The sequence below is a fragment of the Pongo abelii genome, chromosome 20 (genome assembly GCF_028885655.2).
Source record: "Pongo abelii isolate AG06213 chromosome 20, NHGRI_mPonAbe1-v2.0_pri, whole genome shotgun sequence".
NCBI classification, from domain to species: Eukaryota; Metazoa; Chordata; class Mammalia; order Primates; family Hominidae; genus Pongo; species Pongo abelii.
Window position 1 is genome coordinate 16,993,490 of NC_072005.2, and position 15,457 is coordinate 17,008,946.

General features: G+C 49.1%; 1 protein-coding gene across 1 annotated transcript in view; it reads left to right on the forward strand.

The window, feature by feature from the left end:
- The window catches only part of NWD1 (NACHT and WD repeat domain containing 1), a 68,451-nt gene that overhangs the window by 42,363 nt on the left and 10,631 nt on the right, over nt 1–15,457 (forward strand). Inside the window, exons 10-12 of the mRNA XM_024237410.3 lie at nt 2,658–2,748; nt 5,946–6,100; nt 8,090–8,366. Coding sequence (XP_024093178.3) covers nt 2,658–2,748; nt 5,946–6,100; nt 8,090–8,366 — 523 coding nt within the window. The remainder of the gene's footprint in view (nt 1–2,657; nt 2,749–5,945; nt 6,101–8,089; nt 8,367–15,457) is intronic.

A 15,457-nucleotide genomic window follows, 5' to 3' on the forward strand; every position in this document is an offset into this window, starting at 1 on the left:
ATAATCTCAGCTCACTGCAACCTCCACCTCTCGGGTTCAAGTGATTCTCACTGCCTCAGCCTCCCGAGTAGCTGGGATTACAGGCAAGTGCCACCACGCCTGGCTAATTTTGTATTTTTAGTAGAGACGGGGTTTCTCCATGTTGGTCAGGCTGGTCTCGAACTCCCAATCTCAGATGATGTGCCCACCTCAGCCTCCCAGAGTGCTGGGATTACAGGCACGAGCCACCGCGCCCGGCCGCACGCTTGGCTTCTTAATCGTAGGGATTTGCAGTTCAGCACAGTTCAGGAAACATCTGTTGGCGTCTCTTGGGAACTGACCAATCTAGGCAATTGTTGAAGCTCAGTCCTTCAGGGGAGCTCTAAGACATGATATGGAACAAGGTTGAGAGTTGCGCCACAGAGGGACTAGGAGTTGGGCTCTATCCACTTGCCCTATTGGTGGTTGATGGACGGCTGCTTTCATGGACATTAACATATAGACTGGCTGGGCGCTGTGTCTCACTCCTGTAATCCCAGCACTTTGGGAGGCTGAGGTGGGTGGATCATTTGAGGTCAGGAGTTCGAGACCAGCCTGGCCAACATGGCAAAACCCCGTCTTTACTAAAAGTACAAAAATTGACCAGGCACAGTGGCTCACACCTGTAATGCCAGCACTTTGGGAGGCCAGGGCAGGTGGATCACCTGAGGTCGGGAGTTCGAGACCAGCCTGGCCAACAGGAAGAAACCTCGTCTCTACTAAAAAAAATACAAAAAATTAGCTGGGCGTGGTGGTGAGCGCCTGTAATCCCAACTACTTGGGAGGCTGAGGCAGGAGAATTGTTTGAACCTAGGAGGTGGAGGATGCAGTGAGCCAAGATTGCACCACTGTACTCCAGCCTGGGCAATAAGAGCAAAACTCCATCTCAAAAAAACAAAACAAAACAAAACAAAAAACAAAGGCAACAAAAACAAAAACCCAAAAATTAGCCAGGTATGGTGGCATGTGCCTGTGATCCCAGCTACTAGGGAGGCTGAGGCAGGAGAATCACTTGAACCCGGGAGGTGGAGGTTGCAGTGAGCCAAGATCATGCCATTGCCCTCCAGCCTGGGTGACAGATCAAGACTGCATCTCAAAAAAAAAAGAAAAGGAATCATGGTGGTGCATACCTGTACTCCCAGCTACTTGAGAGGCTGATGTGGGAGGATCACTTGAGCTTAGGAAGTGGAGGCTGCAGTGAGCCAAGATTGCACCACTGCACTCCAGCCTGAGTGACAGAGCCAGGCCCTGTCTCAAAAAAATTTAAAAAGAAAAAAAAAAAAAAGAAAAGAAGAAGAATCATCCCAACTCCCAAAGCTCCACGTTTCTGAACCTCATGACCTTGTGGTCTTCATGAGTTCTCAAGTTACCAAATACAACAACAAAAGATACTCCCAAATTCTTGGGGTTGTTTTTCTTTTTCTCAAGCCTCTTTGCAGATATTTTGTTTTGTTTTTTGAGACAGGGTCTTACTTTATCTCTCAGGCGGGAGTGCGGTGGCATGATCATGGCTCCCTGCAGCCTCGACCTCCCAGGCTCAAGACGTCCTCTTGCCTCAGCCTCCTGAGTAGCTGGGACTACAGGCGCATGCCCCCATGCCTGGTTAATTATTATTATTATTATTTTGTAGAGGTGGGGGTCTCACTATGTTGCCCAGGCTGGTTTCAAATTTATGGGCTCATTCAGCCTTCCAAAGTGCTGGGATTACAGGTGTGACCCACTGTGCCTGGCCAGAATTTGTTTTTTACCTTTTTTTTTTTAACTGTTTTTTTTGTTTTTTGTTTTTTGTTTTTTGTTTTTGAGACTGAGTCTTGCTCTGTCGCCCAGACTGGAATGCAATGGTGCAATCTCGGCTCACTGAAACCTCCACCTCCCCAGTAGCTGGGACTACAGGCATGCGCCACCACGCCCAGCTAATTTTTTGTATTTTTAGTAGAGATGGGGTTTCACCATGTTGGCCAGGATGGTCTCAAACTCCTGACCTCCAGTGATCCACCCACTTCGGTCTCCCAAAGTGCTGGGATTACAAGCGTGAGCCACCATACCTGGCCAACTTTTATGTTTTTAATTTAAAAAATTTTTTAGAGACAGAGTCTCAGTCTGTCACCCTGGCTGCAATGCAGTGGCACGGTCATAGCTCACTGCAGCCTCAAACTCCTAGGGGTGCAAGTGATCCTCCTGCTTTAGCCTCCTGAGTAGCTGGGACCACAGGGGTGTACCACCATGCCCAGCTAAAATTTTTATTAAGAGATGGGGTCAGCCAGGCATGGTGGCTCATGCCTGTAATCCCAGCACTTTGGGAGGCCAAGGTGGGCGGATCACATGAGATGAAGAGTTAGAGACCAGCTTGGCCCACATGGTGAAACCCCATCTCTACTAAAAATACAAAAATTAGCCAGGCATGGTGGCAGGTGCCTGTAATCCCAGCTACTTGGGAAGCTGAGACAGGAGAATTGCTTGAACACGGGAGGCAGAGTTTGCAGTGAGCCAAGATCACACCACTGCACTCCTGCCTGGGAGAGAGAACAAGACTCCATCTCAAAAAAATAAAATAAAATAAAATAAAAAAAGAAAAAAATTCCAAACTTGCAACCCTTAACCCGTGGAAGTGCCTGACAGGCATCCTTGGTTCTGCACAGGTTTCCTCCAAAGGGGACAGATTGCTGGAGAAGCTTCCAGATGCTGTGAGGTTCCTGGTGGTCTCTGAAGATGAGTCCCTCCTCGCCGCAGGTAGTGTTTAGCTCTCATTTGGAGTAGTGAGGAAGCTAATCAGGATCAGGTTGGAGAAGGGGGTGGGGCTTGGGAACAGAGAGAAGTCCTAGGGCCAGAGGTTAGCAAACTTTTTCTGCCAAATGGCCTCATAGTAAACATTTTTTGCAGTCCAGATGAGACATCCTCAGTTGCAAAGACTCAACTCTGCAGTTGTGGCACAAAAACTAGCATAGACACTATTTTTCTATTATTTTCCTTTTTCTTTTTTCTTTTCTTTTCTTTTTTTTTTTTTTTTTTTGAGATAGGGTCTTGCTGTGTCACCCAGGCTGGAGTGGAGTGGCTCAATCATAATTCATTGCAGCCTTGAATTTCTGGGCTCAAACAATCCTCCCACCTCAGCTTCCTGAATGGCTGGGATTACAGGCACGCACCACCACACTCAGCTAATTGTTGTATTTTTAGTAGAGATGGAGTTTCACCATGTTGGCCAGGCTGGTCTCGAATTCCTGACCTCAGGTGATTCACCCACCTTAGCCTCCCAAAGTGCTGGGATTACACGGGCCTGAGCCATTGCGCCCAGCCCTTTCCTTCCTTTTGATGCAGGATTTTTCTTGGCCCCTTTGCCAAGCTGGGAGCAGGGGGCGCCCCATTTACTCAGCCTACGGGGCCACATCTGGCTTGTGGCCCAGCCTACGGCTCCCATGGCCACTGCCACGACTGAGCACTCAGCCCCTAGCAGGAGGGAGCATGTTAGCAAGTGAATGTAGGGTCCAGCCAGCTGCTCCAAGCACTGACACAGGGCCAGGCTCCATGCAGGGCCCATGGCCAAACCGGGCCATGTGTCACCCCAAAGGAAACACAAGGGGTCCATGACCCTGAAGCCCCAGAGGGGGTGTTACAGTGTGCTAATTAGCATTTTTTTTTTTTTTGAGACCAAGTCTCGCGCTGTTGCCCAGGCTGGAGTGCAGTGGTATGATCTCAGCTCACTGCAACCTTCACCTCCCGGGTTCAAGTGATTCTCCTGCCTCATTCTCCCAAGTATCTGGGATTACAGGCACCTGCTACCACATCCCGCTGAGATTTTTGTATTTTTAGTAGAGATGGGGTTTCATCATGTTGGCCAGGCTGTTCTTGAACTCCTGACTTCAGGTTATCTGCCTGCCTCAGCCTCCCAAATTGCAGGAATTACATATATGAGCCACCACACCCAGCCTAATTTGCTCTTTTAGTTCCACCATCTGCATCCCGGTGGATGGTGGCATGTTAGCAGCTCAGTCAGCCCCTTTCCCCATCCTGGCCTGCAGCTCTGGGACTGGCTTGGCCCCACCACTGCTTCTATTGCATGGAGCAGCTGCCCTCTGCCAGCAAGGACAGAGGGCCACAGTGTTACAGCCTTCCTGGGTACCCGCATCCAGTGAATCCTAAGCTCTTGTCCCATGTCCAAGAAGAATGAGGTCGTGCTGACAATTGAAAAGTGATAAGGACAGAGAATTTTATTGAGCAACAAAACAGCTCTCAGGGGAGAGGGGATGTGAAGGTCAGGTCATCTCTCTCAGTGTGGCTGAGTCTGGGGGTTTTTATAGGCACAGGATGGGGGAGGGGCAGGCGGTAGGTAGTACTGGAAAAGGTAACATTCAATTGGTTAAAAAGCATTATTCAGGCCAGGTGCAGTGGCTCACGCCTGTAATTCCAGCACTTTGGGAAGCCAAGGTGGGCCATCACCTGAGATCAGAAGTTCAGACCAGTCTGGCCAACATGGTGAAACCCTGTCACTACTAAAAATACAAAAATTAGCTGGGCATGGTGGCAGGTGCCTGTAATCCCAGCTACTCAGGAGGATGAGGCAGGAGAATTGCTTAAACCCAGGAGGTGAAGATTGCGGTGAGCCAAGATCATGCCACTGCCACAAAAGTCTTATTCAGAAAGAATCTATCAGGAAAGCGTGGGCAAACAGGAACAGGAGTTCTCACTCTGGGTTGTGAATTTCATTTGGAACCAGCAACCCAGGCTGTTTTTGGTTCAAAGGTACAGTTTCACCAGGGACCCATTCCTATCTGCCTAGGCATTTGCCTGCCTCCTGTCACTATCCCTTCCTTTCTCCCTTCTTACTTTCTTTCCTCTTCTTCCTTCCTTCTTCCCCTTCTCATTTCTTTCCTTCCTCCCTTCCACTTTACTTTTTTTCTTCCTCTCTACCTCCCTGACTCTCCTCTCTCCTTCCTCCCTTCCTTCCATCATAGTTATCAAAGGCCTGCTGTGTGCCCAGCTTTGTGCTAGTTTCTGAGATACCATGATGAGCCAAACAGGCAGTCCCTGCCCTCCAGGAACTTACAGTTTCATTATAATAACCTTACAAGTTTCCTTAAGATGAGTGATTACTGGCTGGGTACGGTGGCTCACGCCTGTAATCCCAGCACATTGGGAGTCCGAGGTGGGCAGATCACTTGAGGTCAGGAGTTTGAGACCAGCTTGGCCAACATGGTAAAATCCGGTATCTACTAAAAATTACAAAATTTAGCCAGGCATGGTGGTCAGCACCTATAATCCCACCTACTGAGGAAACTGAGGCAGGAGAATCACTTGAACCCAGGAGGCAGAGGTTGCAGTGAGCCAAGATCACGCCACTGCACTCCAGCCTCAGTGACAGAGCGAGACTCCATCTCAAAAAAAAAAAAAAAAAAAAAAGATGAGTGATTACAGAAGTCAGGCCCACCCCCAACCAGCTCTGGGCTATGTGCAGATGGGGACAGGACTGAATCCACCTTCCCCATCCTGGACCCCTTCTCCTGGCACCTAGCAGGAGCTCCAAAACATCTTTTTTTTTTTTGAGACAGAGTCTAGCTCTGTTGCCCAGGCTGGAGGGCAGTGGTGCAGTGGTGCAATCTCAGTTCACTGCAGCCTCTGCCTCCTGGGCTCAAGCAATTCTCCTGCCTCGGCCTCCTGAGTAGCTGGGATTACAGGCATGTGCCACCACACCTGGCTAATTTTTGTATTTTTAGTAGAGAATAAAATACATGAAACATTGGGGTTCACCATGTTGGCCAGGCTGATCTCGAACTCCTGACCCCAAGTGATCTGCCTGCCTTGGCGTCCCAGAGTGCTGGGATTACAGGCATGAACCACCATATCCGGCCTCCAAAACACCTCTGTTGATGGAAGGAATGACCCTCAACCCCCTCTGGGCATGAGAGGTGTAACCCCAGTTCCTGCCGTTTCAGGCTTCGGAAGATCGGTGCGGATATTCTTGGCAGACTCAAGGGGCTTTCGCCGATTCATGGCCACGGATCTGGAACATGAAGACATGGTGGAGACGGCTGTTTTTGGTACTGAGAACAACCTGATCATCACGGGGTCTCTTGATGCGCTCATTCAGGTGAGGGGAGATCTGGGACCCTTCATCCTCACCTCCGCCTCGGGAACAGACACTGTGATTCTTTGGGGATTTTTGGCTGCAAAATACAGACACCCACAAAAATGAGCACAGGCAAAATAGGTGAGTTCATTGGGAGGATATGGGGGCGTATCCTCCGCCCCAGTGGCAGACCTGGGTGAGAATTACTGAAATGTTCAACAAAGGAGGTAGAATTCCCAAACTGATCCTCAAACCTTGGGGGCAGATTTGTGCCTTCCGAGTGGAGCAGGGTTGTGGGGGAGGAAAATTCTCAATTTAAGTTCAAAGTTGTCCAAGCTGGAGAGAAAAGTAGATGGTGAAATAACAGATCTTCAGTGTTTTAGTCTCGGGCCCCTTGAAGTTCTTTTGTTTTTCCCCTCCTTATGAGCTATTTTTTCCAGTTTTAAAGAAATTGATAAATAGACTGTGCACAGTCGCTCATGCCTGTAATCCCAGCACTTTGGAAGGCTGAGGCAGGTGGAACACTTGGGCCCAGGAGTTCGAGACCAGCCTAGGCAACATAGTGAGACCCCGTGTCTACAAAAAAACACAAAAATTAGCCAGGCGTGGTGGCACGTGCCTGTAGTCCTAGCTACTCAGGAGGCTGAGGTGGGAGGATCACATGAGCCTGGGAGGTAGAGGCTGCAGTGAGCTGTGATTACGCCACTGCACTTCAGCCTGGGTGACAAAACAAGAACCTATCTCCAAAAAAATAAGAATAATTTTCTTTTTATTTTTTGAGACCAAGTCTTACTCAGTTGCCCAGGCTGGAGGGCAGTGTGGCACGATCTCAGCTCACTGCAACCTCCACCTCCTGGGTTCAAGCAGTTCTCCTGCCTCAGCCTCGCGAGTAGCTGGGATTTCAGGCACCCACCACCATGCCTGGTTAATTTTTGTATTTTTAGTAGAGACAGGGTTTCACCATGTTGGCCAGGCTGGTCTCAAACTCCTGACCTCAGGTGATCAGCCGCCTTGGCCTCTGAAAGTGCTGGGATTACAGGCGTGAACCACCATGTCTGGCTAGAATAAAATAATTAAAAAAAAAAGAAAACATTAAAAGTTTTGAGCTTCCAGACCCTCTAAAAAAGGTTTACAGGGCACCCTCCAGGGGTTCCCTGGAACACACTTTGGGAACTACTCTAGAAGCTGATGGGTTCAAGCCTGACGAAGTCAAAGGAATGGGAAGACGTGAAGGCCCTTGAACTTACAGGCTGAAAATTCACCTTAGGTATATGAATGAGCTGAAGTGTATTTCTTATTTTCTTATTTATTTATTTTTATTTTTATTTTGACGGAGTCTCACTCTGTCGCCAGGCTGAAGTGCAGTGGTGCAATCTCAGCTCACTGCAATCTCTGCCTCCCAGATTCAAGCGAGTCTTCTGCCTCAGCCTCCCAAGTAGCTGGGATTACAGGTGTGCACCACCATGCTTGGCTGATTTTTGTATTTTTAGTAGAGATGGGGTTTCACCATGTTGGCCAGGATGGTCTCAATCTCCTGACCTTGCGATCCGCCCCCCTTGGCCTCCCAAAGTGCTGGGATTACAGGAGTGAGCCACCGCACCTGGCCTATTTATTTATTTTTATTTTTATTTTTATTTATTTATTTTTTCAGATGGAGTTTTGCTCTTGTTGCCCAGGCTTGCGTACAATGGCACGATCTTGGTTCATTGCAACCTCCACCTCCCGGATTCAAGCGATTTTCCTGCCTCAGCCTCCTGAGTAGCTGGGATTACAGGCATGCACCACCATGCCTGGCTAATTTTTTGTATTTTTAGTAGAGAGAGGGTTTCTCCATGATGGTCAGGCTGGTCTCGAACTCCTGATCTCAGGTGATCCACCCGCCTCAGCCTCCCAAAGTGTTGGGATTACAGGCGTGAGCCACCTCGCCCGGCCCAATGGGCTGAAGCATATTTCTGAACTACGGTTGTCCACAGAAGATGTCAGATCTACCCTCCTGTTCTGCTTCCTCAGGTGTGGAGTCTGTCAAAACAGGGGACCCTGCTGGACATCCTGGAAGGCGTCGGGGCCCCCGTGAGCCTGCTGGCCTGCGGCGGGACTTTGGTGGCATCTGCTTCCCCGCAGTCCTCATCTTTCAAGGTCTGGGATCTCAGCGATGCTCATAGGTCCCGGGCGCCTGCACCATTTCTGGACCGCACTGGCCTCACTGCAGTGTCCCACAATGGAAGCTACGTCTACTTCCCCAAAACTGGGGACAAAAACAAAGTCACTATTTGGGACTTGGCAGAAGGTTGGTAAGGTATAAGTATGGTCATTTTTGTGGGTAAGGCTTGGAGCCATCTGTCTTACTTAGTTTAGGCTGCTGTAACAAATCATCCCCACAGCCTGGGCCCCATGGCTCATGCCTGTAATCCCAGGACTTTGGGAGGCCTAGGCGGGTGGATCACCTGAGGTCAGGAGTTCGAGACCAGCCTGGCCAACATGGCAAAACCCTGTCTCTGCTAAAAATACAAAAGTTAGCCGGGCATGGTGGCACATGCCTGTATCCCCAGCTACTTGCGAGGCTGAGGCAGAAGAATTGTTTGAACCTGGGAGGCGAAGAACTGCAGTGAGCCAGGATCCTGCCTCTGCACTCCGGCCTGGGCGACAGAGTGAGACTTTGTCCCAGAAAAATAAAATAAAATAAATTATCCCCATAGACTGGGCGGCATAAGCAAGAAACATTATTCCTCAACATTCTGGAGGCTGGGAAGTTCCAGATCAAAGTGCGAGCAGATCTCGTGTCTGGTGAGGACCCGTTTCCTGGTTCACAGATGGCTATCTTCTTGATGTGTCCCCAGAGAGAGAGAGAAATCTCTCGTGTCTCTTCCTATAAGAGCACTAATCCTATTCATGAACACCCCACATTCATGATCTAATCACTTCCCTGTCACTCTGCTACAGTTTGGAGGTTTGGCCCTACAAACCAGATGTTGGCATTTAATATCCGGCTGACCATGGTGGCTTAAACCTATAATCACAGCACTTTGGGAGGCCGAGGCAGTAGGATTGTTTGAGCTCGGGGTTCAAGAACACCTGGGCAAGATGAGAGGATGCCATTTCTACTAAAAATTTAAAAAATAGCTGGATGTGGCCAGTCATGGTGGTTCACGCCTCTAATACTAGCACTTTGGGAGGCCAAGGCAGGCAGATCATTTGAGGTCGGGAGTTCGAGACCAGCCTGACCAACATGGAAAAACCCCGCCTCCACTAAAACAATACAAAATTAGCTGGGCGTGGTGGTGCATGCCTGTAATCCCAGTTACTCGGGAGGCTGAGGCAGGAGAATCGCTTGAACCCGGGAGGTGGAGGTTGCAATGAGCCAAGATCGTGCCATTGCACTCAAGCCTGGGCAACAAGAGCAAAACTCTGTCTCAAAAAAAAAAAAAAAAAAAAAAATTAGCTGGATGTGGTGGCGTGTGCTTGTTGTTCTAGCTATTTGGGGGGCGGAGGTGAGAGGATCGCTTGAGCCTGGGAAGTTGAGGCTACAGTGAGTCATGATCGCACTACTGCACTCCAGCCTGGGTGACAGAGCGAGACCCTGTCTCTAAAAACAAAAACAAAAAAGCCAGGCGTGTTGGCTCACACCTGTGATCCCAGCACTTTGGGTGGCTAAGGTGGGCAGGTCACTTGAGCTCAGGAGTTTGAGACCAGACATTTCTACATAAAAGACAAAAATTAACTCAGTGTAGTGGCTCATGTCTGTAGTCCAAGCTACTCGGGAGGCTGTGGTGGTAGGATCACTTGAGCCCAGGAGGCAGAAGTTGCAGTGAGCTGAGATTGTGCCACTGCACTCCAGCCTGGACGACAGAACAAGACCCTGTTTCAAAACAAAACAACAACAAAAAAAGAAATTTAATCCGCAGTGTTAGAGGGCGGCCTCATGGGAGGTGTTTGAGTCATAAGGATACATCCCTCGTGGATAGATTAATGCCCTCTCCTGGCGAGGCAGTGGTGGTGGTGAGTAAGTTCTTCTCTCTACTCTGTTAGTTCTTGTGAGGTTGTTAAAAAGAACCTGACCCCAGCTACTCAGGAGGCAGAAACAGGAAGATTGCTTGAGGCAGGAAGTTGGAGAACAGCCTGGGCAACATGGACCCTTTCACAATAAAAATAAAAATAATGGCCGGCCGTGGTGGCTCACGCCTGTAGTCCCAGCACTTTGGGAGGCTGAGGTGGGTGGATCACGAGGTCAGGAGTTCAAGACTAGCCTGGCCAACATGGTGAAACCCCATCTCTACTAAAAATACAAAAATTAGCCGGGCACCTGTAATCCCAGCTGTTCAGGAGGCTGAGGCAGGAGAATCGCTTGAGCCCAGCAGGCAGAGGTTGCAGTGAGCACCATTGCACTCCAGCCTGGGCGACAGAGCAAGACTCTGTCTCAAAAATAAATAAATAAAAAAAAATAAAAATAATTAGCTGGGCGTGGTGATATTCACCTGTAGTCTCAGCTACTTGAGAGACGGAGGCAGGAGGATCGCTTGAGCCCAGGAATTTGAGGCTGCAGTGAACTGTGATTGCACCACTGCACTCCAGCCTAGGTGACAGAGCAAGACCCTATCTCAATTTTTTAAAAAAAGGAAGCTGGCACTTCCCTCTCTCTTGCTTCCTCTGGCCGTATGACCTCTGCACACCCCAATACCCTTCACCTTTTGTATTAAGAAGCAGCAGCCTGGGGCCCTCACCAGAAGCAGAGGCTGGTACCATGCTTTCTGTACAGCCTGCAGAACAATGAGCCACATAAACCTCTTATTCATAATTGTGCATTACTGTATTATTCTGTTCTCACACTGCTAATAAAGACATACGTGAGGCCGGGCATGGTGGCTCACGCCTGTAATCCCAGCATTTTGGGAGGCCAAGGCAGGCGGATCATTTGAGGTCAGGAGTTCGAGACTAGCCTGGCCAACATGGTGAAACCCTGTCTCTACTAAAATTCCAAAACTTAGCCGGAAATCGCTTGAACCCAGGAGGTGGCAATTGCAGTGAGCAAGATCTTGCTACTGCACTCCAGCATGGGCAAGAGTCAGACTCTGTCTCAAAAAAAAAGACATACCTGAGACTGGGTAATTTGTAAAGGAAAGAGGTTTAATGGACTCACAGTTGCACATGGCTGGGAAGGCCTCACAATCATGGCAGAAGGCAAATGAGGAGCAAAGTCACGTCTTACATGGCAGTGGGCAAGAGAGTGTGTGCAGGGGAATTGCCCTTTACAAAACCATCAGATCTCATGAGAGTTATTCGCTACCACAAGAACAGTATGGGGGAGACTGCCTCCATGATTCAATTATCTCCACCTGGCCTCGGCCTTGACCTGTGGGAATTATTACGACTCAAAATGAGATTTGGGTGGGGACACAGCCAAACCGTGTCAGTTACGCAGCCCCAGATAGTCCTTCATAGCAACACCAACAGACTTAGACAGGCCCCAGCTCCTAATACCATCCTATGGGGAGTGAGGATTTTGACATAGGAATTTGGTGGCGGGGGGGGAAACACAAATCTTCAGCCATAACATTCCTATAACTTCAATCAGGTAGAAAGTAGCTAGTCAAAAACAGGCTTTCATTAGCAACACCAGTGAACTAAGACAGGCCCCAGCTCCTAATACCATCCCATGGAGGGTGATGATTTTAACATAGGAATTTGTGGGAGACACAAATCTTCAGTCCATAACATGGCTATAACTTCAATTAGGTGGAAACTAGCTAGTCATGGCTGGGCGTGGTGGCTCACACCTGTAATCCCAAGCACTTTGGGAGGCTGAGGTGGGGGGATCATTTGAGGTCAGGAGTTGGAGACCAGCCTGGCCAACATGGCGAAACCCCATCTCTACTAAAAAAAAAAAAAAAAAAATTATCTGGGCTGGTGGTGCTTGCCTGTAATCCCAGCTACTGGGGAGGCTGAGGCAGGATAATTGCTTGAACCTGGGAGGTGGAGGCTGCAGTGAGCCAAGACCATGCCACTGCACTCCAGCCTTGGCAACAGAGTGAGACTCCACCCCCTGAAAAAAAAAAAGAAAGAAAGTAGCTGGTCAAAAACAGGATTTCATTTTATACATTTTCTGCATGAGGTAGTTGGCAATCTGGTCGTTTCCGTTTGGCCTGTTTTAATTCAGGTTACCTAGAAGCTGGGTCTGTGATCGAATATTTGCACAAGTGATGTATTGAGGGGTGTTTCCAGGAGAACCCCAGAGGGGGATGAGAAAACGGGGCTGGCAGGGGAAAGGGTTGGGCAAGAATGCAGGCTCAGCTAAAGTCCCCCTCAGCCTCATTCCATGGGGAGCCCTGGAAGAGGCACAGCACCAATCTTAGTCAATTCTGGCCGCTATAACAGAATGCCATGGATTGGGTGGCTTAGAAAGAACAGCAAATGGGGCCAGGCGTGGTGGCACATGGCTTTAATCCCAGCACTTTGGGAGGCTGAGGTGAGAGGATCACTTGAGGCCAGAAGTTCGAGACCAGCAGTTTGAGACCAGCCTGGGCAACATAGTGAGACCCCACCTCTACAAAAAAATTTAAAAGGTATCAGGCTTGGTGGTACATGCCTGTAGTCCTAGTTACTCCAGAGTCTGAGGCAGGAGGATTGCTTGAGCCGTGGAGTTCCAGGCTGCAGTGAGCTATGATAATGCTACTGCACTCCAGCCTGGGCAACAGAGACCCTGTCTCTCTGTTTTTTTTTTTTTTTAATTTAAAGAAAAAATATAAATTTATCATATTTCTGGAGGAGGCTGGGGAGTCCAAGATCAAGGTGCCAGCAACTTTGGTGTCTTGGGTTAAATTAATTTTTTTTTTTAATTTGGTATCTGGTGAGTGTCCTTTTTCTGGGTCATGGATGGCCAGATTTTCTTTGTCCTTACATGGTAGAAAGGGGCAAAGAAGCTCCCTGGGGCCTCTTTTTTTGTTGTTCTGTCTTATTTAAGAGGCAGGGCTCACTCTACTGTCTAGGCTGGAGTGAAGAGGTGCAATGACGGCTCAGTGCAGCCTGGAACTCCTGGGCTCAAGTGATCTTCCCGCCTCAGCCTCCTGAGTAGCTGGAACCACAGGCGCACCACCATGACTGTCTCCTGGAGACTTTTAAATTTTTAAAAATATTTATCTATTTATTTTTATTTTTGTTTTTGTTGTTGTTGTTGTTTTGTTTGAGATGGAGTCTCGCTCTGTCACCCAGGCTGGAGTGCAGTGGCGTGATCTCAGTTCACTGCAATCTCCGCCTCCCGGTTCAAGCAATTCTCCTGCCTCAGCCTTCCGAGTAGCTGAGATTACAGGTGCACAACACCACGCCTGGCTAATTTTTGTATTTTTAGTAGAGATGGGGTTTCACCATGTTGGTCAGGCTGGTCTCGAGCTCCTGACCTCAAGTGATCCGCCCGCCTTGGCCTCCCAAAGTACTGAGACTACAGGCGTGAGCCACTGCGCCCAGCCAAATTTTGTGTGTTTTATAGAGATAGGGACTCTCTATGTCGCCCAGGGTGGTCTTGACCTCCTGGGCTCAAGCAATCTGCCTGCTTCAGCCTCCCAAAGTGCTGGGATTAGAGGCGCACACCACCACACCTGGTTAATTTTTTAATGTTTTTGCAGAGGCAGGGGTCTCACTCTTTTGCCCAGAATGGTCTTGAACTCTTGGTCTCAAGCCATCCTCTCACTTCAGCCTCCTGAATAGATGGGATTACAGGCATGAGCCACTGCACCTGGCATCTCTCTATTTCCTTGGGCCCTGGTTCACCCTGCAACTAGCAAACAAGCACCTCGATAATTGTAACCTCACTTGACTTACTCCTTGCCTACCCCCAGAGCTTTGCCTAGTGGGCTGTTACTCTAAAAATGTTTGCCAAATTAACCACTGAATGAAGTTGAGAATCAGCTTGAAAATCAGGTCTCCTTTCTCCTGTTATTTCATCATTAACAAGGAGTTTCTTTTTTCTTTTTCTTTTTCTCTTTTTTTTTTTGAGAGGGAGTCTCCATCTGTTGCCCAGGCTGGAGTGCAGTGGCGTAATCTTGACACACTGCAACCTCCACCTCCTGGGTTCAAGCAATTCTCCTGCCTCAGCCTCCCTTCCAAGTAGCTGGGATTACAGGTGCCTGCCACCACGCCTGGTTACTTTTTGTATTTTTGGTAGAGACAGGGTTTTGCCATGTTGGCCAGGCTGGTCTCAAACTCCTGACCTCAGGTGATCCATCCACCTCGGCCTCCCAAAGTGCTTGGATTACAGATGTGAGTCACCATGCCCCGCCATTAATAGGAGTTTCTATACCTCTATCCTCCCAGCAGGACTGTGCCAAGTACTGTTGGTGAGAAACTCAGAAATCCCTCACTGTCCAATTCTCGCAGACCCATGGGTGCCCCCACCTTCATTTTACTCCTGGGAATTGCCCACTGATGAAAGAAGCCTCTCATCTGGAAATGGCAGGGGGATGTGGCCACCTCCCCTGAAATGGCCCCAGTCAATGACTGCCTGATGTGGGAATACAAAAGTCTGGCCCTCTTGCTTCAAGATGGGACAATTCATGGTGGCTCATGCCTGTAATCCCAGTACTTTGGGAAGCCGAGGTGCGAGGATCACTTGAGCCCTGGAGTTCAAGAATAGCCTGGGCAACATGGTGAAATCCCGTCTCTACAAAAATTAGCTGGGCGTGGTGCCCCGAGCCTGTAGTCCCAGTTACTCGGGGGCCTGAGTTGGGAAAATCACTTGAGCCCAGGAGATTGAGGCTGCAGTGAGCCATGATCGCGCCACTGCACTCCAGCCCGGGCAATAGAGCGAGACTCCGTCTCTTAATAAATAAATATATAAATGGCTCATGCCTGTAATCCCAGCACTTTGGGAGGCCGAGGCGAGTGGATCACTTGAGGTCAGGAGTTCAAGACCAGCCTGGCCAATATAGCGAAACCCCGTCTCTACTAAAAATACAAAAAAATTGGTGCGCACCTCTAGTCCCAGCTACCCGGGAGGCTGAGGTGAGAGAATTGCTGGAATCTGGGAGGCAGAGGTTACAGTGAGCCGAGATTGTGCCACTGCACTCCAGCCTGGACAACAAAGCCAGACTCCATCTAAAAAAAACAAAAAAATAAAAAAATTAGTAGGGCACAGTGGCAGGCGCCTGTAGTCCCAGCTACTCAGGAGGCTGAGGCAGGAGAATCGCTTGAGTCCAGGAGTTGGAGGCTGCAGTGAGCTTCAGTCTCGCCACTGCACTCCAGAATACTGACTCAAAAAAAAGAAAGAAAAAAAATATGAACACAAGGCCGGGTGTGGTGGCTCATGCCTGTAATCCCAGCACTTTGGGAGGCCAAGGTGGGTGGATCACCTGAGGTTGGGGGTTCACGACCAGCCTGGCCAATATGGAGAAA